Source organism: Phasianus colchicus, chromosome 4 (assembly GCF_987193195.1).
Source record: "Phasianus colchicus chromosome 4, bPhaCol1.hap1.1, whole genome shotgun sequence".
Taxonomy (NCBI): domain Eukaryota; kingdom Metazoa; phylum Chordata; class Aves; order Galliformes; family Phasianidae; genus Phasianus; species Phasianus colchicus.
Genome location: NC_143439.1, coordinates 30,541,001 through 30,568,180, shown reverse-complemented (window position 1 = coordinate 30,568,180; position 27,180 = coordinate 30,541,001). Strand labels below are relative to the sequence as shown.

Sequence of the window (27,180 nt, the reverse complement as noted above, 5' to 3'; positions counted from 1 at the left end):
ATCTCTCTAACCCTTTTATACCATAAATGTTACTATCATTTTTAGATTTTAGAGGACTTAGTTTTTAGTGTTTTATTTCAGCATTTCTACTCAGGGGCATAAACATGCTGGTGTTATTCAACCCAAACCAAGATTCTTCTGACTGCTGCTGCATAGTTTCCTGTTGGTTTGTATTGCTTTTGAGCTCAGCCTCCAGGTCAGATGCTGCTAAGTCCCCTGAGGGCTTCAGTTTTTGGTAAGCACCCTCTGGCCAAATGCCTGGTCCATACCAGTGCACTTGCTGTGATTTTTAAAATTCTGCCCAGATGGTCTCTGCCTGTGGAGTAGTGGTGCTCAATCTCCCATTTTCCTCAGGGGAGAAATACATAATTTAATTTGTGGTTTTTAGTAGTCTTACTAATGACTTTCTGATTATTCTATTGTTTTAAGTAGTTACAGATGCTTCAATGGCAGTTTTATATTGTCCTGTATTGTTGCTGTCAGTCACTGGATTTCAGGAGGGAGACAAGTAAACCTTCAGCTTCTTTAGGACCAAGCTGACAGAATTACTGAAAATGAGGGACATGCTGCTGCTGAAGATTTTGCCTTCTTAGGTAGTGTTTCTCAGTAGAGAGCTAGAAAGGTGTTTCCAGGTAAGAATCTGTCAGTGTTGAAAATGTTGTCTCACAAAGTCTGAAGAGCACCAAGTAAGAAACAATTAACTTTTGGTTCAGAACTTGCCCTTTGGTGCTATGCAGTGCATTACTGAAACACCCATTAAGCATTTATCTAGTAGAGACACCTGACTCCTTTATCAGCATCTCAGCTGTACTAACTTGAGGCACGGGCCGGAGGAGCCCAGCTTGTCTCCTGATTTGAGAGGTTCACAGATCTGTGCAGCAGCCTTTTGAATCCAGCCTGGCATGGACTCATGCCACAGGGGATGTGCCAGGCTTGTCTGCAGGATTCCTGGTAATTTAATTTTAAGTGAGTGTTAGTCTGCTAAGGAAGAGCTCTGAATGAAATATTCCTAAGTTGAGCTTGTGGTTCCTTCTGCTTAGGCAGCCCCATGCTTAGTCTGCAACAAATTCATACACCAGTGCTCAGTTTGCTTTGCTGTAGATGCTGAGAATTTAAGTGCTCTTAAGAAATCTACTGCAGGGAACCTGCATTAACAGGGGGATTGGGCTTGATGACCTCCAGAGGTCCTTTCCAACCCATGTGATTCTGTCCAACCTGAGGCTTTAAATATGTCCATCTTTTAATTACTGAACAGTATACACCAACAGTTCACACTACTGCTGGAAGCTTGGCACTAGCTGAATCTGCAAAGAAAAACTATGGCACATAGTGATCAAGTGTCTTTACTAGTTATTTTCTGTGTCTGTTCTTAGCTGTTGTACTTTTGCATGAAAAACCAGCCTTTTGAAAACAGAACAAACTCTCTATTCCTTCGTATTGACAGCAACAATAGCAAAGCGGGTTCTTTGTTTATAAAGAGACTTACAGGCACAGCCTATTCCTCTTGGGCCTGACATCGTGCCAAGGGCTCTGGCACAAAGATTTCTGAGCGGGATGGACTCTCGTACAGCATCTGCAGTGCTCGTTTGTGGCTTGCTCTCAGTGGAAAGTCACAGCAGAAAACAAATTGGAGCAGGGTCTTTTGCGTGGCAGCGATGCCCATGGATTTCTGCAGCTCTGGGGAGAGAAAAAGAGAGACAGAATATGAAGGTGCCGAGTGGCTTTGTGTTGCACGCACAATGCGTGACCCTTGTTAACTTATCTCTGCTGGTCAGCATGATAGAGCCTCACAAAAGAACTGTGTCTCATACATCTGCAGCAGTGCATCATTCGCCCGATATCTGACAGCTTGAGGTGCTGGGCATATGAAAAAATAGCTGAGGGTCTGGAAGGAAAAAACAAAGCTGTAAAAAACAAAGCTCACGGCTCCTCAATCTTCCTTCATTTCACCTTTGCATATAGCCAGCACCTTCAGCCATTTAGAGTACTTCATACATGGAGGAAGGACTTTGTTTCTACCCAGGGGCTGTATTTTATACCATTTTCAGAGGTGCCCCTGGACCTCAGTCACTTTTCTGTCCTGTCAAAGCGTGCTGATAGCTTACCTGTAATTATCCGTGCCTAGGCTGTTAGGTGCCATGGCTGTCCTTGTCACCTCTGTCTATGTGACCCTGTCTCCAGAATGGCTACAGAAATTACAAGAATGCTTTGCAGAGACAGCAGTTAGGCTAACAGCAGCACCGGCAGTTTTTTTGTTGTTGTTAGAGCAATGATAATTCTGACAGCTCAATGTAACCTCACAGTAGCTGTCCGGAAATCGTTTGCAAGCTGGTTGCAGTCATTTCTGACCAGGAGCTGTTAAACTGATATTTCAGAGGTGTTGAGTGACATGCTGTTGTCCTAATGTGTCAAACGACAAGTGCTGGCTTTTGGCATCCTTAGCTTACATATTGGCTCCTGTCAAGGTTTGGAAGTCCACTGTGGCAACTGTATGCTCATCCTAATAGCCAAACAGCTCATTGCTGTGTTGTTACATGCTAACTAAAGCAAACGGCAAGCCTCTCTCCTACCAGATTTGCTACAGGATAAGGAAAGTCTGTGCATTGGTAGCTTCACACAAATTAGTGCACCTCTCCCTGCCAACTTTTCTGTAATTTTTTATCCTTCTGTGTAAATGCTGGTTGCGATAAAACAAGACATGGATAATCAGGGATGTCTCAGCAATAGTGGTTCCCTCAATAGGGGTACACGTGTTCTACAAGAACATTTCGGGAGCTCATAGAAACTTTTTTTTCTTTCTTCTTTTTCCCATGGTGTTCAAGATTAGAACAGGTTCTCCAGGCAACATGTTCAAAACTTGTGCATGCCCTATCCCTGGAGGTGTGCCATGCCAAGTTGGATGGGGCCCTGGGCAGCCTGATCTAGTGGTAATCAACCCTGCTAAAGGCAGGGCGTTGGGCACTGGATGGGCTTTAAGGTCCCTTCTAACCTAAGCCATTCTATGATTCTGTGATTCCTAAAACCCTGTTCTCCTCAGCTTGTTCAGGTTGCTGTGTGGTGTAAGACCATAATGCACACTTGTTTGTGTCTGTTTGTCATTAACAAAGGCAGTGAGGGGATGTCTGGAGCTTGCACAGGCTCCATCCTCTTGTGTGTGCCAAGAGGTCTGATGAGGTGGTAATCTTGAGTGGGAGATGCTGCCAAATTGTGGGTAACGTCAATGACATTTTCTGCTGCCAGCAGAATAGAACCAGTCCTAGCTGAAAAATGATCTGATCCCAGGTGAAACATCTTTCTGCAGGTGAGCAGGTTTCTCATAGTGCCTTAAATATGATAGATTTCCTGTATTGTTTTAAACAAGATGAATGAAGGGAGATCTTGATCTCTGGTACAGCTTTGACAGAAATAATATCAAAACCATGAAATAGAAGGCATTAACATTATCAGAGTTTGGGCACAGACACTCCATAGAATCACAGAATCATTAAGGTTGGAAAAGACCTCTAAGACTATCCAGTCCAACCTCCAGTTTACCCCCACCATGCCCCATGACCACGTCCCTCAGTGCCACATCTCCTCATTTCTTGAGCACTTCAAGGGATGGTGACTGCATCACCTCCATGGGCAGCCTGTGCCACTGCATCACCATTCTTGCTGAGGAGAAAGGTTTCCTAATAGCCAACCCTTCATCAGGGTCCTGTTGAGAATGGCACCAAGGCAAGTCTTTTAGCTGTGCAGGCAGAAGAAGCTAAACAAGGGAAATAAATGGAGAAAAAGCAAACAAAAAGCAGTATTTCAATTTGATGAGCATGCTTTCCCTTGCTTTTTAATGTTGCTGCATGGAAACGTTTTTTCCAAACACTTGAAGCCTGAAAAAAACTGGCAGGAAACAGTAGTTTGAATGAAATAAATAAAATCATCTTGCCTGACACCAAGTTTTTAGGAATTCTGTTTCTCAAAATCATTTGATAGAAAAATGTCACAAAAACATTTTTTCAGTCAGAAAAAATGAACGTGAAAGTAAAGGACTGATCATTTTTCTTTTAGCTCAAGATTAATCTTCAGGTTGAGACTGAATATTAAAAATGTCATACTAAATTGCAACTTTTCTGAAAGCTTGGAAGTTTGTAAAAGAAGGAGGCTATGCTGACAGACATTTCCAAAACCTAATTCATGAAGCCCTGAAATGAAAAATACTAAGAAAGATTTGGCTTTCTGTATGAGAAGAAATAACACGTAACATTTCAAAGGTAATAAAAGACCAACCACCAAGATCTTCAGAAAAAAACTAGGATTACAAAGCAGGAGTTAATTGTTCAGAACCTCAGAATCTTTCCATTCAAATGAATGAGCCTTTCTGAGCACTTCAACGTCAATGCAAACTGCATATTTGAACAACACGTTGTTTTCTTGAAACTGTTCCAAGTAACTTCAACTTCATATTGCACGTACTGGTTTTGCACAAAAGAAAGATGATTCCATCTCAGCTGTAAGGGTGTGAATTTGCCAGCTTATACGGCTGCCATTTGTGGAAAATGGCTGTGCTTTATTGTATTTCTGTTCATTGCTATTTACTGGCTGATCAGTTTCTGATAATGTGGTTACTTGATCTTACTCTGTGAAATTACAACCCATTATCTAGTCAGGATGTGTTCTCAGAGGGGGATTAAAAAAATGCTGTCAGTAATGTACTCAGTTGAAATTCAGTGAGGACATGGAGTAAGCTTACACTGCTGCAAAGTACAGGGTATCAACACCTGCCCTTCATTCATCCACTCCCTGTTTCCTATTTTGTCCATGAAGTAGTATGATAGCTTAAAGCCACAGCAAATTGCACAGAAACTTGCTGTCTGTCCATGCTCTGAGGACTCTCATTACCTTGGATGCTGCTTTGTTGCTTGCTTTGCTACCTAGGCATTAGTATGTGTGCTGAGATTGGCAGGGAGCTAATCATGCCACCGAGTTACAGAAGTCAGTGGCTTTCCTTCAGTGAGCTACTGCTAATTGGAGTGCATAAAGCCTGTTGTAAGACACTGAAATGAAGCCAAGCATTCGGAAGCAAGTTTCTAGTCTCTGCTAACTGATACACCTTGCATATTGACAATGGAGGAAGGGGGCATCACACCAGTATTAAGGCCAGTGTACAGAAAGATGCACTTCTTGTCACCAAAAAGATAAAGTCTTCTTAAGGAGATGCTAAAGGCTATAATGTAATGCTGTAGGAAAAAACGTAGGGAAAATTTTCTTTAAAGGATTCATTGAACAAGTTTAGGTGACATTTCCTTGTTTCCCAAAAATTATTTCTAATCTTTGCCTCAAAGGAACTAAGGAGACAAAAGCATATTGTCAGCATAACACTGAAACGTGAACAGTGCTTATCTGTGTCTCTGTCTGCTAAATGCCAAGACCAGCTTAAAAATCATATCTTGTTTTAAAAACCATCTTTGTTTTTAGAACATTAGAGGTCAAGTTTTCAAAACATTCTTCTTTGTTTCTAAGGCTATATGCTGACCTAAGGGGAAAAGAATAACAAAATGTTCCAGCTAAAAATATAAAAAAAAGACAACTGGAGTATTTCACGTAGTCCCATACTTCCAAACACTGAGCATTTGGGGAAAAAGAAAATCCTATGGCATTTCGAACAATGAGTTCGTAACGTCAGGAATAGCACAATTTGCACTGATATACTTAAATAAGAACCGACAATTTCCAGCTGCACAGCTGTAGATACATTATTTGTTGTCAGAAACACTGAGATTGATCAAGCAGGTCATCTGCAAGGATTCCTTTGGGGCTCTTCATCACCAGGAGCATCTCTTCAGGCTTCTTCATTGCTGCAGCCCAACAGCTGCCTTTCACACCACATCCTGCCTGTCATCAGATGTGAGCTATCTATCATACTTAGGTACTTTGCTAGGGATGTAGGTGTGTGTTTGCGTGAGGTGGGTGGGGGGTGGAGGTTACACTTCCTACATCTTGCAGATAGAACTGCTGTACTTGTCTGCTGGCTATGCTTGTTTAGCTCGTGGATGACTGTGGGGGATGGAAAGAGGGCTGGGTTTGGATTTGATTTGTACTGCAGATTTACTTGCCATTGACACTACCCACGGCAAAGGTTAAAGTTGGTTTGCAAAGCCAGAAAAGTAAAGCCAAGCCCCTAGAGTGAGATGTTAAACAGCTGGCAAAGCTCCACAGTCAGTGGTGAAACCTCCTGCTGCAAGGACAAGGTGGGCAGCACCAGAGATCCCCAGCCCTGCTGGCAGGCTGGTTCCTCGGCTCTCCGCTCTCACAGCTGCTGAAGGACGTGCTGTGAGCTGTGTGGCTTTTGGTTGGGTGATGTTTGTGTCGTGTAGCTCACAGAGCCAAAAAGATTGGCATCTGCTGCTTCCCTGCCAGTAAAAGGGGAGGAATGTGGGTGTATTCTTTGTTCCTGACAGCCAGGCTTCAATATGTAAATTCCCAATGTGTTCATTCTGGTTGTTATTAATGCAATATGGATAACAGAACTAAAACAGTGTTTAAAAGCAATAGCCCCCCAAATAATCCAGTAAAGTTATTCCTAAACTCTCATCTAGATGAAGCCAGCAACCTGCCAAACAAATTATTGTTACTATTTTTGCAAATGAGTGCACTATATCAGGCTCTTAAACCTCTCATTGGACATTACAGTAAAAACAGACTGAATGCACAGCTACATTCATACATGGCTCTGAACACGTGAAATTCAAGATGGAAATGGGGAGATGTGAAGAAGTGCTAATTGCATCAAGTACCAGGCATATGGGCTGCACAAAGGATGGTGGCGAGGCCATCATGCATACCATGTGAACATACTGGTCCATATCTCCTTTAATAAGAGGATCTTGCTGCTTATTTCTGACACAGTTGAGTGCTTGTTCACAGCAACTCCTTCCCCAGCAAAATGAATGGCAAAATCTCCAGAATAAGGAGCTGAATAGAGTATGCATGACCTTAGGAATACACTTTGCTTTAGGACACATGCACCTACAGAGTCACAGAATGGCTTGGATTGGAAGGGACCTTAAAGCCCACCCAGTTTCAATTCCCTGTTGTGGGCTGGTTGCCCCCCATCAGATCAGGCTGCCCACGGCCCCATCCAACCTGGTCTTGAGCACCTGCATGGACAGGGCATCCACAGCCTCACTGGGCAGCCTATGCCATTGTCTCATCGTGCTCTGAGTAAAGAATTTCTTCCTAACATCTAACCTAAATCTCTCTTTCAGCTTTAGAGCCACTCCCCCTTGTACTGTCACTATCAGACCTTGTAAAAAGTTGCTTTCCTTTCTGTTTATGAATTCCCTTTAAGGTCTGTTAGGCTGCATTGAGGTCTCCCCAGAGTCTTCTCTAGGTTGAACAAGCTCAGCTCCCTCAACCTTTCCTCATGGCCATTCTCTGGACTTGCTCCAACAGCTTCACATCACTCCTGTAGTGGGGCCTCAGGCCTGGATGTAGTCCTCCAGATGAGGTGTCACAAAGACAGAGCAGAGGGAGACAATCACCTCCCTCACTATGCTGCCACCCAGTGCTGCTTTCTTTTCCCAGTCTCTATACACAGCAAGTGCAACATGTCTCACTTGCCTTTTTCGAACCTCATTGGGTTCTCATGGACTTACTTTTCAAGCCTGTCCAGGTCCCTCTGGATAGCATCCTTTCCTTCTATTGTACCAAATACTTGAGGTTTTGAGTCTCTGTCTTGGGAGCATTGCTCAGTTCTCTGGCAACGTGAAGCCAGTGGGAAGGAATTCCCCTGCTTCCACCAACCACCTAGTCTGTATGTGATAAAGAAGCATTGTGTGAGGGGCTGCTGACAAGTATCTGAGGTGAGAGAGATTACCCTGTGCTGCTGACTTAATGGGTGACATTCTGCAGACTGAAAGGAGGTGACCAGTTCTCTGAGAAAGGAGGAGTACAAAATAACCAAAGGTGAAAAGGTATTTCAGGATCTCCTTTGGGATCCAGTTGTGGTCTCATAAAATTTCTGTGCCAGGAGGTCTGCAATCACACAGAGAAGGAATGTGGAACGGGAAGGGAAAAGCAGGATAAAAAGCAATTTCTAACACCACTCAGGAAATTAGTGTCTTAACTATAAACTCAATACCAAGTCCTAGTCCCTGTCCAATACTTTGTCACCTATTTTGTCATGGCCTGCACAATTTGATGCTTTAAAGTATTGCATTCAAAGTACTGCAGAAAAGTCAACAACAGATGTTGCTTTTGTTGCAAAAATACCAGCAGTTCAGTAAACCAAAAATGATGGCTGTGTGGCATCTGAGAAAAAAAAAAGCCTTTCAGAAGGATGGCTTAACAAAGTGCCCGCCTATCTGCAAAGCAGCTCGTGTCAGGCCAAGTGCCAAGTGAGGAGAGAAGGTAGAGCCATGGTTTAAGAGTTGTGCCCATCTACATGACCCCTCGAAAATATCGGCCCCTTATATGGCAGGAAATTGTGTGCAAGTTGAAGCTGTCAGAGATGATTTAATTGTTGCTGAGTGCTCTTTGAATCCTCTCAGAGTCCCAGAGTGAAGCTGAGGTCAGGGACTGTTGGCTACTTGCCTTGCCACAGCTCTCAGAAGCTGCTGCGCCAACAGCTCATACCCCTGTAAAGCCGGTCAGTAAATCTCACCATAGGGCTGGCACCTGTGCACCAGGGCTCCCCATCTCCCACACTGGGGACTGAAACAAGGTACATACGCTACACTGAAAGTGAAAATATGCCTTTTGTCCAGTAATCAGTGTTTCTTTTTCTTTTTCTTTTTCTTTCTTTCTTTTTCTTTCTTTTTTTTTTTTTTTTTGGGGTGCTGTTTTACATAGAAGAGGCTGAATTACCTTACAGTGATCCAGGAGAACCAAACCCATTAATAACATTTCAAAGAGCTGCAGCAGTTGGCATGTTAATGGCAAAATCTCCACCGCTTTTATGCACCTCTCATTTAGAGCTTACGTTATCAGTGATAACTCTGTCCCTGCTTATTTTTGGTAGAGTAGCTTTCACCCTCTTTATATGCAAGTGTTACATTTATCTTCAGTCTATCCCCACTCACTGTGTAGAGAAATGGTGCTACAGTCTAATCTTAGACCCATCATTTAGTACTGGGAAGATGGAGCCTGTCATCTTCAGGGAAACCCTACTGCATCGTAATTATTGTCAGCTATTGGGTCTATAGAGATTATTTTTATCAAAATATTAAAATTGTGTATCATTAGCTTTGGTAAATAATAATTAGAAGAAATAGGAGGGGTGCTCAGAAAGCAATGCCTTCTATTTTATGATGTTGGCCCACAATGTCAGAGGTGGATGCTGGAGGTACAGCAGCAGAGGTCGAACCTTCCCACCAATATTCCATCACGTGCTGTGGCTGTGTGACAGATGGCAGCAGGGGGGCAGTCTGACAGAATGGTGTCTGACAAAGAAGTGTGTGTGGAGCAAAGGGATGGCACTGAATTCCTCCATTGCTTTTGAATTGAAATAAATTAAGAAATAGACTAACATGTACTCTTACTGCTAACTGATTCATAGATTTTAAGGTTAAGAGGAGGTATTATATCAGTTTGTCTAATCACTCATTTAGCAATTTATTCAGTTTCCTTATAGTAATTTGTCCAAATGAGTGTATCTTACACGTGGTATTGAGGACCTATGTGTTGCATGGTCTTTACCTGTCTATTTTTATTAAGGCCCTTAATAAAATTAAGGCCTATAATTTGCCACTCTCCCCATTCTGATCATTTTGTATCAGAGTTTCTTCAAATTTGCTCTGCATTCTATATTGTCTCCACCAGGGTGGTGGTTCCTTTCAAACATTTCATTTAGACTCAGCTACAAGTGTACTTCTTTGATCACAATATAATCTTGTTGAAGTCTAATGATTTTTTTCTTTTGGCGTCCCAGAGAGGCTGTGGGTGCCCCATCCCTGGAGGTGCCCAAGACCAGGATGGATGGTGCCCTGGGCAGTCTGAGCTGGTGAGTGGCAGCCAGCCCAGGGCAGGGGGTTGGGGCTGGGTGGGCTTTAAAGGTCCCTTCCAACCTGACCATTCTATGGTTTATGAAATAAATTAGACTACTGCTTCCTGTTACAAGTATTTTGGTATTGCAGATGTTCAGTCTTGTTATCACTGCACTCAAACATGCTCAATATTTCAGTCCTCATTAATTCGCTGTTTCATCCTCATATATCCTTTCTGTATGTCTATAAGAAGCACAGAAATTCCACGTATGAGCTCTTGATCCTCCAGAACTTAAGCACACTTACAATTTGATTATTGCACCCGTAACACCTACACTCATATGTGTGAAAATGAGCATATGTGACAATATTGCCAAGAGAGGAGATTCAGTTTGAAGATGGCCTTCCCTGGGGAGGATCCCCTCACTCTCATTTTTAATTCCTGCAAAAACTTACCAATTAGTTTTTCAGTTATTTCACAGAGCTTCTTGTCATGAGGAGCTAGATGTGGCAAGCACTAAATTTTCTGCAACGGCAGAATCAAAGATAAGAGACCTGTTCTGTCTCCACTGTCACCTCTCTCCACTGTCACCTCCTGGGGCAGGCAGGGGGGTGGGTATAGCTCTGTTGTTCCTTTTATCTTATTGAAGGGGTTTTTTCACTTAATTAAAATTCCTGAATGTCATGATTTTTATAACAGCGATTGTAATTTCCCTGAGGTTTTGCCGTGTAGAAATATACTCAGAACTTACTCTACGTCTGTCTGCAGAAATCTGTGGTGCCCTTCTAACACTGTAATCCTTGGCATTTGCAGACAACCCCTACGTTTTGCTGATTAACTCCTAGTGTTTTGTTATTTCAAGTGCTTCTGGCCTCCAAGAGCAACAGTCAATATTTTTAGAATAAATGATTTCTGATATCATTTTACAGCTAAATATTAAGGGCACACACGCACACAAACACTATATATACACACACATGCACGTATCTATACATATGCACATCTGTAGGCACTTTAAAACATTTGTCTCAGTAGATAACAATGGAATTCAGTGCATTCATTTCTGATTTCTCTGGGGCTCTGGAATTTTGGGATCTGACTTAACGTGTTAGGGAAAAAGTACAATGTGTTGTTTCAAATGCTGGTTTAAATTAAAAGGGAGAAAAAAAGCCAGACATATGGCACATCACAATAGCTGGTTAAATATAGACTCGGATTATGGAGCCATTGTTTTCACTCCTGCTAAATATGACAGTACTCTTAAAATGGAACACCACTTGACCTTTCATGTCTCATCAGTCCGTGATTGTATTTAACTGATGCGGGGAAGGAAGGTTCCCCTGGAACTGTCCCCTGTTGACATGACGGTAGCTGTTGCTGGGTCATACAATGCTCAGGAGGAGGAAGACCGGCTCCTCGGAACTCAAGAGGGATCTTTCAGCTCATGGAGGACCTCTGTCCATGTCACAAAACACGCGCTCTTTTTTCAACTTCTCTCAGCTGGTGCTTTCTGCTGGCCATTTCAAACCACCACCAGTGCTCAAACATTCAAAAATCACTTACTTTGAAGTGGAGATCCTCGATGTGCAAAGCAAGAAGCAGATCTGCATTGTGGACAAGGTGAGTGTACTATTCCAGTATGCTGGGGATCTGCGTAGTACACACGGTGCCCCTTCCAGGTTTCTGTTTAGACTCTGCTGTGATATTCTGTAATACAATAACTTTTATTCGTCTCTCGGACAGATACTCACAGCTTCTGCTCATTCACAATCCTCATCTGCTTTCTTCCAAGATCTTTACAAATGAACCAACACAGATTTCTTTTAGACTTCCTGACTGCACTTGGGACTCAAAATAGATCCTTTGCTTGTCTTTTGATGTTTAAGTTACGGTGATGATTTCAGAGCATGATACCTCTGCTTCAAAATAGACATTCAGTTTTAATACATTTTCAAAGCTAAGCATCTCTGCAGTGCCCTGGATTCTTGTTGGTATCTAAACATACCCAGCTGTGCATTATACAGTGAACTGGACAGGAGCCTGGCATTTTTAAATTTTTTTGTTTGCAAACAAAAGAACTTATCTAAGAGAGGTAGAGATGTGTTTTATTAATGACGTGAATCAAAAGATACAAACAACAGTCACATTGTGTAAGCAGAATGAGAGAACTGGGTGGGAAGGAACTCTACAATGCAGTAAGCAGTGACTGAGAACATCTTATATTTACACCACAGTTTTCATGATTCACTATGCCTCAACATATGAGCTGGCCTCTTGTGCTGTGAAATTGGGAATTCTAAGCTATTCAGATTGTAGGAACTTTCAGTAACACAGTAGAGTTTTGAGACTTACTGTTTTGCTAAAAGAAAAAAATAAATCCCATATCCTCACTGGCAACAGCTGGAACTGGTGGATAAGTTTGCTTCTAATGTTCAATTGAAGGGCTTTGAAACATGCAGGGTGGAATGCTACCACATTTCTAGTGTTCCTGATCAGTTAAGGGGTGTTTTTGCAATGTGTGCCTCCTTAAATCTCTCCTTTGCTCATTCTTAAAAGGCCAAATGTTCTTTGAGACTTTCTGAATCTCGCCAAAGAGGAAACGTACAAAATGATCAAACAGATGTGATGACTATTGATAGAATTTCTAATGGTAGGTTTGTATTATTTAATTTACTGAGTAATATTATGCAGTTATTAAAAAGAGCTATCTGCACACTGTACTGAATAAGGCTTCAATCCAACAAAAGACTGAGCATATGTCTTATCTTAAGCTTTCCTACAGGCTTATTAAAAGAAATATATTAACAGAAACAAGAGTGACATTTCTGGAATCCTTCCATGATGCACAGAAGAACTGCAGTCTTCTGGGACAATACACAGACTTATGTTTTAATTTTTATTTGGAATTTCTTCAGATCACAGACTCTGTTTCTATAGCAGTAGCAGAAGAGTTATGAGTGGTGATTGTGAATTGCTCTCTATGTAGAGGTAAAATGCATGCCAAAGAGCAACAGCAACCATTAGCTGAAAGCATACGCTCAGAAAGTTATGTTCAATTGACACGGCTGTGGCCATCCTTCTGGGCATGGACCTTATTTATTTACTTAGGCACAGCACCAGGGAGTTGGTACAAATATACTGCAAGGCAGAGATTTCCAAGACTGCCTGAAGAATTTGCATTTCAAACACTGATTCACCTGTGTGTCCAACTCCATTAATTCGCTATAATAAATCCTTTCTGAGGCAACCTTGAAAGCACAGAAGTTGAGTTCCTTATTTCAGTGAATACTTAGTATTGGTGAACCTCATTTCAGCTGGTTATCAGAGCATCAAGCGACCATTTTACTGCATGATTCATAATCTGCTTAATTGAATATAATATTGATACAGACTTAACGTGATGCTTACACCTAGATTTTGTTTGTAAGATAATTATGATTAGCTTCATGTCTTGAGGTTGCATGGAATTAATTCTTCTCAGGATTTATAATATGAAAGAACAGGAACCATATATTTAGAAATGTATGCATTTACATTCTTATTGCATTTTGTTAGTAGTTTCAAGTTTTATGATTTAGCAAGTATATTTGTAGTATTCTCAGATTCATGATGCTTCTGTGGCTTAATGGCTTTAAGTTGCACCAGGGGAGATTCAGGTTGGATACTAGGAAACATTTCTTCTCAGAAAGAGTAGTAGTGCTTTGGTGCAGGCTGCCCAGGGAGCTGGTGGTGTCACTGTCCCTGGAGATGTTCAAGAACTGTGGAGGTGTGACTGAGGGATATGGTTAGTGGGCATGATAGGGATGAGGTAGGGGTTGGACTGAATGATCTCAGAGGTCTTTCCCAACCTTAATGATTCAATAAATCTGAAAGGAACCACTTATAACAGCAGAGAGAAAACGCCTTTCTTTCTCCACCTAATAGAAACTCATGCAGAGAGATTAGATGATTAAAGAACTGGTTAAATACCAGGCAATGCTTCTACAGAGTTGGCTTCTATGACACGCTTACATATGTATGTGAGTCCTATTCAGATTAGTAGAAATTCTGTAAATTCTGCATAGTGATGATATATCTACCTAGTTTTAGTATTTAGTAAGAAAAGATGTCTTGCGCTTAAGGCAGCATAAGGGATTTAGAAAAGATGTGCTTAGCTCTGTGACCTCAAGCAATCAGCTGACATTGGTAGGCTCTGGAACAAGCATAAGTAACTGTGAATTAATTCTCCAGCTGTAAAATAAAAAATAACACGATCTCTTGGCTTTCTTACCCATCTTACACTTTGGGGAGGGATTAGTCACTCAATATTAGTGAGCTGAGTGGTTAGTCTAAGGTCTTGATCGTCTGTAAGATAGGCTTAAAGGCACAGAATAAATACATATTTGCCTGGTGTTTAAGTCTGTAAGATATATTCACTTCATATTGCAGGCTTCTCCAGAGTCAGGAAAGCCAGAAAAAATACTGAAAGAAAGCAGCAGAAGAGGAAAAGCTCAGGTGTTGGATCACAGTGATCCCATCTAGGAGCTGGGGCTTTAAGAACAAGACTTCACTTTGCAAAACTTGAAGTATATTCCCAAGTCAGCAGCACTGGCAGTTTTTTCTGCACATGTACTTGTTATGAAAGTATCATTACTTTAACAGTGTCAACCTGCTGTGGGAACTTCCTCTGCTATGGATATGATATTATGCAATTAGTTTGGTGCAGGTGAGCAACTAAATGATTTAAAAGATTAACAAAAACAATGCAAGATATTTTTCCCCAGGTTTGCTCATGGTACAAAAATGAATTCTGAGGTGGGCAAATGTACATGGACTTACATGATTTCAGCAGTGGCATAACAGGCAGCGAGGTTTTGAGGGCAACAACCTGGGCATGTGGGTCTGTTTGAGTGACTGAGCCCCAGCTCTTCCTTTCCTCCCCGCTGCTCGGCTGGAGGCTTTCTATTGTTGGAACTCCCAACTGCCTGTAAAGAACAGAGGGAATTAGCACTGATTAATATTTTCGTTTTAAATATTTTCACTGAAAAACAGTTTCAAAATGTGTAAGGATTTTGGCTCCTCTGTTTACTTCCAAAAAACCCAACAAATTCATGGAGTCCAAAGGATGAAAGAAAATAGGTTTTCTATTTTTAAATAAATAATCTACGTTTTCCATCTCCAGCCACAATTTATGGAAGAGAAATAGCTGTTCAAAAACTGCTTTACTTCTACACTATTGCAAAAGCCTGAAGTAGGTTAGTTTTAAGGTTATCGATGTGCAGTGATTTGATTTATAAATGCTGTTAAGGCAACTCATAACTGTTTCTGTTACAGCATTCATTGTATATTATCTTATTCTTCAAATTAACTTGTAGTAAAATGTATTTTCCTACAAATGTAGTGCAATGTAATTAATTTTGCACGAGTTGCTTTGAAGGCATAAAGTGTTGCACAGCGTTGTTTTACAGAATAAATCACCTCTGGGGAAACCAGCAGAGAAAGCTTTTTTCCCCATCAGGAGTCGTGGAGCTCAGTAGTTTTGTGCTTCATGATTTTGCTAGCTAAGCTGTAAGCAGAGGCGCAGACTCCGGTTTTGTCTGCTGCACAGTGGCACTCCTTTCAAAAAAACAAAAACAACTTAAGGCCTACAAAAGAGTACTTAAAAAGCTAAGTTACTAGTAATTAAATGGTTGTGGTTAACAGTATGTACCCTAGGAACACTTAACACAAAGATAGAATAGGACTCCTTTTGATTTATTTGAAAGGGTTGCCTTGTTTGTGTCTGAAGGAGTTTGCAGTCATTTTTCTTTCTAAAGCACCTAAAAGAGTAGTGCCTTAGTATCTGCACACTGTGGTTTAACAATAAACAGAGTTGCTTCTGATTTACACTGGCACGACAACAAAAGCAGATGCATGCAGGTGCAGTATCATAAATCTTTTTCTTGCCTGTGGGTTGTAGCTATGTCACAGAAAGTGGGCAGCCAAAAAGAGCCGTCATCACCAGCTCTCTTTTCCATGGTTTTATCTAGCAAATAAAAATAACTTCTCACATCACAACTTGGAGGCTATTCTGTAAATACCACTTTCATTTTAGGTGAGCAAATGCAATTACTGAAGTAGGCAATGAACTCAGCAAAGAAACCCCATGCAGTGCCTTTTATATCAGACTTTCCTTTCTTGCTTCTTTAGTATGGAAGTCAGCGTAAAATTGAAATAATTTTCCTGAAAAAAAGATATTTAATTGCCTTGTATAGTCTTTTCTTTTTTCTTTTTTTTTTTAAATCTTGCAGTTTTAATGTTTAACTTCACAGGACTCTATTCTTCCTTGTGGGGAATGAGCAGAACCTGTGCATGTCCACGGCTGCTTCATTTTATGTATAGGATTTTTGAGATCATCATCTTCCTCACTCAAGCAGGACATCTGTCTATTTGGTGCCAAGGATACCCAAAGGAATTCAATAATGAGCTAGTCAAAGGAGGTTTCCTTGAGAAGACCACTTGTTGATAGTGAGTCGCACAGCAATACAGGTGAAGGTACACAGATGGAACTAGCTGAACTCACTGCTGTGCAAATTCTCTGTTTTACTTCCTTTTGAAAGGAGGATTTTGCAGTGTCATTGTCTTTTACTGCATGTTTTCCCCACATGCAGCTCAACAGGGAGCTGATCCCTGCTGGGAGACACTGCAAGAAAATACATTACATTTACAACTGTTATAATGTCTATGCATTTTCTTGCCCATAAGAAGTGAATCTTATGCCTACTCCTAGTGCTGGAGGTGATATCAGAAGTATTTTCCTCCTCAGTTATTAGTTACACTTCTCAAAGTAGGTAAACATATTCAAATTCTATTGAAGCAATCCACTTCAATTCAATTCTTCCCGCTGTACTAGAAATTCACATTATTTTAATGTCAGTATAGCTACAGCTGGCAAGCAACTGGACATTAATCTCTGCTCTTTGCAGTTACCGTTCTTATTTCAGTACAGCTTTTTAGATGAAAAACCTGGAGAAATGGCTTTTGGTTTATCTAGAAGAGAGACTGAGGAAGGGAGAAGCTGGTAACTTAAGGGCATTTAGCATTTGTAAAGGGATAGTTCAAAGAAGGAACCAAAGACTGATGCTTCAGCTGATACTAATTTTCAAAGCTTAGAAATGCCTTTAAATGACTGTTTTTATGCAGCTCTTATCTTAGCTATAAAGGTCTAAGCTTCAGCAGGGGGGAAGATAGAGTGAAATACAAAAGGAAAAAAAAAAAAAAAGCTAAATTCAAAGCTCAGTGAAAACAAGAGATGTAATTCATGAGGCACCAGTGGTGCTCCAGGTCTTCATTTACCTGCCCGCAGCAGGGGTTGGAGCTTGATGATCTTTAAGGACCCCTTCCAACCCAAACCATACTATGATTCTATGATTCCTGCCAGTCGTAAAGGCCAGCTATGCTACAAGAGCAGTGAATAGTGCCAAAAGTATATCTGTAGAGACAGATCCTCAACCGCTGTGAAAATGTTCTAATTCCCCACAAAGTGATGACATTTTACCCCAGCTGCACATTTGCCTTATTGCATCAAAGGTAATTCACAGATAATTGCAAATTACGAATGTACTGGAGCAATACAAGACCATAGGGAGCTGTAGGTGTTTTATTAGTCTAATAGTTAATCAGCACAACCCATGATGGAAATTTAGGTTATAACAGCATTTCATATAGGCATTATTGTAGCATTAAAATACTCCTGCTCAGATTTATTGGTCCATTAGAGTATGCTTCAGGTTCCTTTTAAATCTTAGTCCTATGATTCTTCAGAAAATACCTGAGCCATGTAGTAGTGGATCTTTGTCCTGGTTTCAGTTTGGACGTTTTTTCTCCATAGTATGTGGTACAGTGCTAAGTTTTGGCTTTAGGAGAAAAAACAATGCTGATAACACACTGATGTTTCCAGTTGTTGTTGAGTAGTGCTGTACAAAGCCAAGGACATTTCCCTTTCTTAGCTTCTACTACCCTGCCAGCAAGAGGACTTGGGGGGCATCAGGAGCTGGGAGGGGACAGAACTAGGACAGCTGATGTAAGCTGGCCACAGAGATATTCTGTATGGCATCATGTAAAAACTGTAAAACTGATTGGAATTGGCTGGAGGAGACTGCCTGGTGCTACTTGTTGGATGGTGAGCAATTATGTTATGCATCACTTGTTTTCTATATACATACATATCTGTATAATATTATCATTACTATTACTTATCTTTTCTGTCTTGGTAAATAATTTTCATCTCAACCTACAAGCTTTATTTTTTATCCTGATCCCACTTGGAGCAGGAGGAGTGAGCAAATAACTGTGTGGTTTTAGCTGCCTGCCAGGTTAAGCTGCAACAGAGCTATAAATACCTAACGGTATATGTTGCTGCTTTAATTATAATATACCTGTCTATGTTTAAACAATTCTGGATTTTTAGAAGTTCTTAAAATGCAAGCTCTCCTTTGAAACAGGAGAACAAACTGTGGCAGAAAATCTGTGAGGTACAGCAAATATCTCCTCATAGCACTTGGCACTGTGAAAAGCATTTAGATTTCTGATTGCCCAGATGATATCTAATAGTTCTCATACATCACCTCCATTTCCCGTTCCTTTCTGTTTCCAGCTTCATCCTTAACCTCATGGGCCACAGGAGGCTGGCTGCCTCTCCATCTTTCTGTCTGATCTCACCAACATAATTTTGGACCTATTGGCCAAACATAAATACACCTGTAAGAGAAGAAAAGAGTTCAAAAGGTCAGTTAGCTTCTGCTTGTCTAATGAAAGCTGCTGGCCTGGTAGCTTAGTGCTTCAGAGCAGGCAGGACAGGCAGAATCCAACCATCACCAACCATCTTGCCTACTGGAAACATTATAGGAGACAAGGAAGGGATAGAGAGCCATTGGAATAGATTTGAGGATCCTTTATAATCAGTTAGTAGAAAGTAAGGCTTCATTAGCCCTGCTACATATAAAACCATTTATGTTGATGATATGTTTTCCTGTGAATTTTCCTTTGAGCTGGTTAATATTGTCGCTATTTCTTTTTCCTTTTCCATACAGTCCCCCAGCTTTCTTGGGTGTACTGATTTTACATTTTATTATTATAAACATTAGCAATACACATAGGTATAAAAAAAAAAACAACAAAACAAACACAAACATCCACAGCCATTTGGTAGAAAAGATTAGAGAGCCACATATTTAATATAGCAATCAAAATAAAATAAAAGAAACTCCACTTTTTTTCCTTAGAAGAGTTGGATGAAATTAGTTTTTTTTTTTTCCCCTGAAATGTTGTTTTCTCTTCAAATTACGGTGAAACCAAATGAATCTTGGCCTTTCAATGACATGGAAATTTGGGAGAGGAAGACAATATTACAAATAAATTTTGGAACATTTCAATCTCATGACACAATAAATATTTCAGGTGCAATTTGTTTTACAATGTAATAGTGCATTCATTTATTTGACTGTTATTTCCTATCAGGTGATTTTTCATTGCTGGAGAGGGTGTTATATTATTTTACACTATCATGATTGATGTGTCAGAAAATAATGTGAAAGTAATGAAAGTTCTGTAAGGATGAGAAATAAAGGAAATGAAAATAACACAGCAAAATGAATTTTCAGCATTTTATGAAACCAAGTTAAAAAAAAAAAAAAAAAAAACAACAAATACAAGCACCAAAAACACTTTCTATTTCATTTTTAAAATTCAAAGTCAACATGAATTTACACATCCAAAGTTTTTCCAGAACCATTTTGTTTTCCCATTAGAAAAGTGATGTGACAGAACTTTCCCTACTCTCAAGGTGAGCACAGAAACCTTACTCATTTCTCATCAGCTAAAGGTTAGATGGCACAGAGAGATGCCAGTGCTGGTGACATGGTGAACTCTGTAAATCGAGGGATGGCCTGCAAGCCTTCTATCGGCAAATAGATCACTTTCTGTTTACTTCCACAATATTTTTTAGCAGGGGGAGAAAAAGCTCTTTCCAGTGTCTGACACTTCTTTTTCAGGTTGGTTTTTTTTCCCCCGTTTTTCTGTTAAGAGAGAGTATTTATTATAGGCTTGTCCAGCTTGTAGTACAAAAACGACATGACATCTTCAGAGACAAGCATGGCCAGTTTAAATTGACATGCCTACACCCAGTCACCCAGTAAGCATGCAGTTTTGTGTATTCGTAGATATTTTGACCTATCGTTACTGGGAGTGTTAGTCAGTTGGATTATCTCATATGCCAGAGTTCAGGTGACCACATAAATAACCTCTAGGAGACTAAGCAATGCGGCTGTAATGGAGCCAGAAACACAGTGCTGAATCTCTCTGGTTTCTGGAAAGACTGGCATGAGACCAGAGCTTTTCTTTTTTTAGTATAGAGTTTGTGCTGCGATCTACTGAGTAAAATGCTGCATTTCATATAAACCCTTTGTGTAGTTGCTGACAACACTTGTATAAATGGAGTTACTTGTCTAAATGTGGAAGATATTTATATCTCTTTGGGCATGACTAGCACACCAGGCTAACAGAGACCATTGTGGGACATGCCGAGGGAGGTTTTCATGGCACCCACTCTTAACGCTGTCCTTGAAGATTAACAATAAGAAAAAGAAACTGGATGTAGATGCCAAATTCACAGAATGCAGACATCAATTAGAATGGGTGTTTCCCTGATTCACTTGCTGTGGATTGCTGCTGATTTATAATAATACAGCATGTTCCCCAAGCAAGGACGTGGTGTCAAAGCAGTAATTATGAAGTATTTGTTGTGTGCTGAATTTGAAAATTACCCGGCTCTTCTACTGGCCTCATTTTCTGTTTTGGGATCAGCGCTTCAGTTACAATCAGCTGATGTCACCCTTTTGAACAAATGTACCTGGATAAAGAATGAGGCTGTCCGCAGTTAACAAGCAGCTGCAGTGGCAGAGTACGTGAATGTGTGCAGCAGTGGAAAATGACAGACCGTTGGAAAGGAAGTGACTCAGCAGTGCTGACATGCCAGAGAGGGAAAAAATACTGAAAGGAAAACGTTGAACGAATGACCACTTTTATGCTTATTCAAATTCCTACAGACATCCTTCTAACCTGCAACCGCTGAATTAATTCCTCGGTATAAGGACTGTGTGATGCAGTTACATACAGATAACCACATTAGTTATAACTTTTTGACTTACAAACGTGAAAGAGGTATGAAAATGGAAAACTATCTGATTAGCCTGCACTTACAAAAGACAGTTTCAAATTCTCATAATATCTCCCACTTACGGCTTTTCCTTGAGTCACAGCCCAAATTACTAATGCTGTATTTTAAATCTTAAAAGAAATGTAATGCTTTGTGCACTGCTGCATAAGTGAAGGACAGAAATGGAACAGATGATCCTTTCATTCTTTAATTCCTGAAAAACTAAAAGTTGCCTTGAACAGCTATGTTGAAATATTTTTGCTATGAAGATGTAAGAAAAACAGGATCTGAGCTTTTTAACTCATTATTTTCTGAAAAATATAATGAATGCCTCCAGACCTGTAGAATCTGCAATTTTCATACTTTTTTTTTTTTTTTTTTTTTGTGAAGAAAAAGTAGTTTTGAACCTTAATAACAATGACAGTTTCTTAGAAAGTCAGCTATATTTGAAACCTGGCGTTGGACTACACAAGTTGAGAAGTTGGAGTTCACTGCCTGACCATCAGATGCAGAAGATATGTGCCAACTAAGATGCTTTGAGAATGAAATTATTCTTTTAAACGAAATAGATCTTTTAAATAAACCAAGGGTGGTTTTTCTGTTTTCCGTTTGCATATTTGAAAAGTGCTGAATTAGAGGAAAAGAAAGGTTATAGTCCTTTCATAAATAATTTAAAAGAATAAAAGAAGAATAGGACTAATAATTACAGTGAAATGTTTCAGGGTTTTTATTTAGCTAGCACAATGGGTAATAAGAGGAGATGATGTTCCAGTCCTTACAATTCTTTAGCTTGTATTGATGTAGGATGAAAAGAACAAAAGATAATTAATGGTTTATGAAGAGAACACTCTTAGTAGTAAGCTGATGTCTCAGCATCCATCTTCACATTGATCAATATTAGAATCTATAGCCTCACCAGTTGTTTTATGATGCCTTTAAGAGAAAGGACACAGAATTATCAAGATCATAAAAAAATGTATTTCATCCTTTTGTGGCTATCGCCTCATTATTGTGCCTGGGAAAGGACACTGATTCCTCAGTGTCACAGCCCATTCTCAATAGGAAGTCATTTGTGTTATTTTTCAACTTGTGGTCTGTGCAGTTTGCCTCAAGAGAAGAGAACAGCCCTTGTCCAAACCAGCTGGCCCACAAAACAAATGTCTTCCTGCCCTCTTGGCTGAGAACACGTGCTCCAGGCCTTCCCTGGGCACATGCAGCCCACACAGTGTGGTGCCACACAGAGCTGCCAGAACATGACCAGCCAACCAACCAACTATCCATCCTGAGCTGGCATGATTAAAAGCAGCTCTAGCCTCTAGCAGCTTGGACGTACACCCGCCCAGCAGTGCCCTTGCTAATGAGCTCTGCATCACTCATAAATGTTGCAAGGGAGCACAGTCCAACTATGTGGTTCAAACACCAGATCTGGTTGTGAGTTTGTCACAGCTAGAAACTCAAACACCTCACTCATAAGAAGGAAGCAGGAATATATTGATATCATATAGTTATTTAGCAAAGTTTAATCTTAAATAAGACAGAAAATTAGCAAGGTTTCAGATGGTGGGGTACACTTGATTGTTTACTGCATAGAGAATAGGATTAAACACACTCATCCAGGAGACCCTTATTGAGTCCTGAGGTTCAGAGTGGACCCCATTGCTTTCTAAACTCCTTGAACCACAGAAGCATGGAATCCACTCCTGTATTTGGTCAATGATTTATGTCTGAGAGTTTATATAAGCACAATCAACCTAAGATATAATTATAGAAAAGCTAACAAAGCTTAAAACTATTCATCACTTACCAAGTATCTCTATCAGCAAGGTATCTTGTCATCAAAGTGTAAGGGATCTCTGCGGAGCTGCAACCATGAAGGGCAACCCTGCTCAAGGGGAGATCAAGAGGCTCTTGGGCTGCTCTATGCTATGAGCGTGCTCAGGTTAACAGTGTTTATGGGATAAAGTGACTGACTCAGAGTATTCAGCAATCAGTATTTAGTATCAGTTCTTTAAGTACCCAGTTTGAGAAACTTGTGGTCATTATCTGTCTTGGCAGTACCTTGATTTTTATCAGTCCTGAGCAAGGTTTCTGGCTTCCTTTCTTTGAGCTTGGAAAACCTCTAAACCTGCCCTGCTCTAGGACACCTGAAAGGTCCTGGGTGCTCTATGGTTATTGCCACCTAATACCACTTGCATCCATGTCTAGGAACCAGACTTCATGGATGTGAAATTATGAGGTGTATGAAGGCAATTTCAGGTACTTTTAGAGTCTCTGAAAACAAATAATAATTAAACAAAGAACAAACAAAACCAAAACCTTCCTCTCCTATTCAAGTCCAAAGCAGCTGTATACATTACAAAAGGAAAGCACGTGAGGATGTGCCGTTCTACTGGAAGTTGCATGAAATGACTGCAAATCTGGACTTTACCAGTGCACAGAAAATCTCTCTCTCTAACTGTGGAAAAGACAGTATTCTCATCTAAACCCAAAGACAGAGCTAGCAAAAATCTTAGTTTTACACACTTTTTTCTGCCTATTCATATTCTCACCAGAAAAATGCTGGCTTACTCCTATGCACTAATGACAAGTATACTGGATATTCGTATTGGGTGTCAAATGATGTAAGTTTATTTATTTGTGATGATTGGTAGCTTTTGAGCCAGCAATTTTACATAGCACAGGTACCTGAAGTCCTTGGGGAAGGAAGCTTTCTGCCTTCTGCTGTCTGGCTGTGGGTCCCCACAGTTAAGATACACTTTAATTTACTTAGTCTCTGAGCTTAAATCATCAACACAGAATACTAAATCAGTGTCAACTGCAAAGGGATGGTCTTGTTAAGACCAGACCCTTGCCACTGCCACCTCAATCTCAAGCTTAACATATTTCTTTCTGAAGTGTTCCATTCCTTTTGCTTGTAAATTCAGGCTACTTCTAAGCCTTTCAGTCCAGTAAATTCTTACTGTGTTTCTCAGACACGTTGTACAAAGTGTGTTAAGAAATCAATAAACATAATAAAATAGAGCCTAAATGGCCTCCAGACTGCCACCTAACACTGTGACACCTGAATTGCTTTGTTGCACACGAAAGACAGCTTGCAGAAAGAAACTCATTTCAAGCAGAAAGGACAGAGATTCCCCCCTTTACTACTGGCTCCAGAGGAAAACCTCTTCACGTCTCTAAGAGCCAGGTCCAAACACGCTTGAACCTAAGCTTAAAGCTAACAAAGATGGCCCATTGGTTTGATCCTAGGGGCAGTTGCTGCCTCTGCAGGGCCAGCAGCTTTCTCTCCTGATCTTGGGATTTTACCCTTCAGCTGTCCATGCAAAAGTGGCTGGGTAAGATGCAAATAAAATGTGAGATGGGAGTTTAATGATTTGCTTTATTGTTGCCTAAAGAACTTACAGACAAATTGAATTGCCTCTACAATTATGGGGGGGAAGGCATTTCAGCTTGAAAAAGATGGAAAAATTAACCTGCTTGCATTTTGTTTTCTTTTTTAGGTACCTCCATCATCTACCCTCCTAGATGTGAAACACAAATTTCACAAAGCCTGTAAGTACTGTGGCCAGCAGGCTGGAGGCATGGTTAGAGGCCTTTCAGCTTAGAGAAGCAGTCAAATTTATTTTTCATGAAATCTCACACAAAAGCTGAGGCTGGCTTGACAGCTCCAGTGCTAAATTAGAGCAGCATTTGGAGTAAGGTTCTTCTGTAGCTATCACAGACACGAGAGGCTGGAAGGAGAGGACTGCATTATTTAACACCACTAGCTCAAGAGGGGCAATATTTTTCTATCCCATTTCTAACATTACAGTGCTAATTCAAGATCTCAGCTGCATTTGCTCTCCCAGGGTTATATTAGATAAGCTTAGATAACATTAGACTGCTTCAAGCTGGTTGTAAATAGACCATGCGGACTGAACAGCTACTGTAGCAGGAAGCCCCAGCACAGAGTGATTGAATTACTTTTCTGGGATCATGGAGGCAAGGTGGCAAAGTTCTCAATTAACTCAACGCTGTCCAGTTCCTTAACAGTCTGGGCAAACTCCCGTTTTTCTAGCCTCCCTTTTTTGTTTTTTGTGTCCATGGGTAAAGAAAAAGCAGCACAGGAACGTATAATTTTTGGCACATACAGACTGCAGATATGGACCTTGTTCATGAGATGAAATGAGCAATCACATTTGAAGATGCCCCTTTTCTTGCTTCCAGGAAAAAGAACAGTTTTTTTGGATGCTTTCTTTCTGCCACCTCCTAGTCATATGCATCCAGCTCTCACTAGAGGCAATGAGAGGAAAGGTGAGACAAACAGCAAAGCAGAGTGCCAAAGTTTGATGGTATTTCCCTTTATCCTTTATGAATTGCTGGGTTAGTAATTTAGAGAGAGAGAGGCCAAATATACCTGAAAGCTACCAGGTGTAAATGTACGTATGGTGGGCTTTGAATTCTGCATACTGCGTGTGTTTGTAGAGAGCTCAATTTTGATGTCTTGCTCCTAGAATGGAAGCACATTTCTCCTTCTCTGCCTGTGGAAAGTAGCACGCTCCTTGTGGTGAGGACTCATAGCCTTGAATGTCACTCACGTGGGATAAGCAGGTCTGTCCAAGGCCTGCTAACTTGAACTGGGCACTATTAAATTGATAAGAAACAGATGCAAAAGAATTGAGGGTTGGAAATAAAGGCCAAACAAACATAGGCTAGAAATGAAGCAACAAAGGAGTGCATAAGATTTAATATTTCAATAAAAATATGTCCTCCCATCATTTTGTGAAATGGCGTGCTTTTCTGCTGATACTCTCTTAAATCAATTGAAGCTGGGTTTATACTGATTCAGCTTAAATCAGTTGATCACTGGCACAGAGACTTATCCCAGTTTAACTATAACGAGGTTTTTAATGGATTTGGGGTAAAATGGTACAAGTTTGCATATAAGCCATCTTAATGGCACCTGTTTTTGTATATAGAAGTACCTTACTTCTCAAATGCTTCCAGTGATGTAAGTGGAGCTGAATATAGAAGACAAGAAACAGTACAACAAAGCATAATACAAACCATGAACTGAATCTCTAGCAGCACAGCCCTTTACAGCACATGGAAGAGCTAGCAAATACCTTCAATGCTTTTTCAGTCCTCAGTTTCTAAGTTCAATTCCCACTGTTCTCACGAGTACAACTGTGTGACAGTGTCCTGTGTCATTTCTTCCCATTCCAGCTCGTTGCTTTGATCTCTCTTTCCCAGCTCAGCCTGGGTATTATTGTTTCATGAGGTTACCCCCTTCTCCTTTTCCACTGGCAAAGAACAAACCTTCCCTTTTTTCTCTTTGTGTAGTTTGGGGGATGACAACTTACAGAATACAGTTCTTTTAGGCAAGAGCCAGGAAGCGGCTGAAGCTGATCTGTGGATGCCTTTGGTTAGTGTCTATTTGTACTAGCTCATGCATTCATTTCTGTCATTTCATATGTGCCAGACTCACATCTTCCCTATAATCTTTGCTAAAACACTTCTACACGGAACCCTTACAGTCTCCCTGTCCTTGTGCATTATCCTTTGATCACCCATGCAATTAAGCTTTCTCCTCAGCTGGTGTCTTGTCAGCCCTTCAGTGAGTGAGAGGAACCCCTGTGCAGCAATTTCACAAGCATCGTCTCTGTCACTGATCAGGTTTTGCTGCCTGATTGAAGAACAGAGGAGAAAGACTGCATTACGAATTGCAGCAGGGGACTGTTAATCATTAAATAAAAGAAACGGAATGCAAGTGACACATAACATGCTACTGCTCAGTAGTTTCTAAGTCAGTCAAACACTAGTCTGGATCTGTATTTATATGAAAAAATACAGACTCAAATCTGGGAACAAATATGGAATTATTCCTCGGATCTCATTTCAGCAAAACTCTCTCTACGGAAACAATCCCAGTCAAAGCTAACGCTGTTTTCTGTGGCATTGAGTTCAGCAGGGCAATCCCAGTTGTATCACTAGAGATCCAGGGATCGATAAGCATTTAGCGGAGGTAACTATCTAAGACATATGGCCCTTTCCGTGGGAATTCA

General features: G+C 40.6%; 1 protein-coding gene and 1 long non-coding RNA gene across 2 annotated transcripts in view; one reads left to right on the top strand and one right to left on the bottom strand.

Moving 5' to 3' along the window:
- Positions 1–11,047: 11,047 nt before the first annotated feature.
- TECRL (trans-2,3-enoyl-CoA reductase like) overlaps positions 11,048–27,180 on the top strand; it is a 52,883-nt gene continuing 36,750 nt past the window's right edge. Inside the window, exons 1-2 of the mRNA XM_031596726.2 lie at positions 11,048–11,583; positions 24,637–24,688. Of these exons, the coding sequence (XP_031452586.1) occupies positions 11,353–11,583; positions 24,637–24,688 (283 nt within the window). The 5' untranslated portion in view covers positions 11,048–11,352. The remainder of the gene's footprint in view (positions 11,584–24,636; positions 24,689–27,180) is intronic.
- LOC116231137 (uncharacterized) overlaps positions 11,516–27,180 on the bottom strand; it is a 644,852-nt gene continuing 629,187 nt past the window's right edge. The window contains exons 14-16 of the long non-coding RNA XR_016466011.1: positions 18,549–18,681; positions 14,782–14,927; positions 11,516–11,670 (exon numbers count right to left, since the gene is read on the bottom strand). This is a non-coding gene — a long non-coding RNA (uncharacterized LOC116231137). The remainder of the gene's footprint in view (positions 11,671–14,781; positions 14,928–18,548; positions 18,682–27,180) is intronic.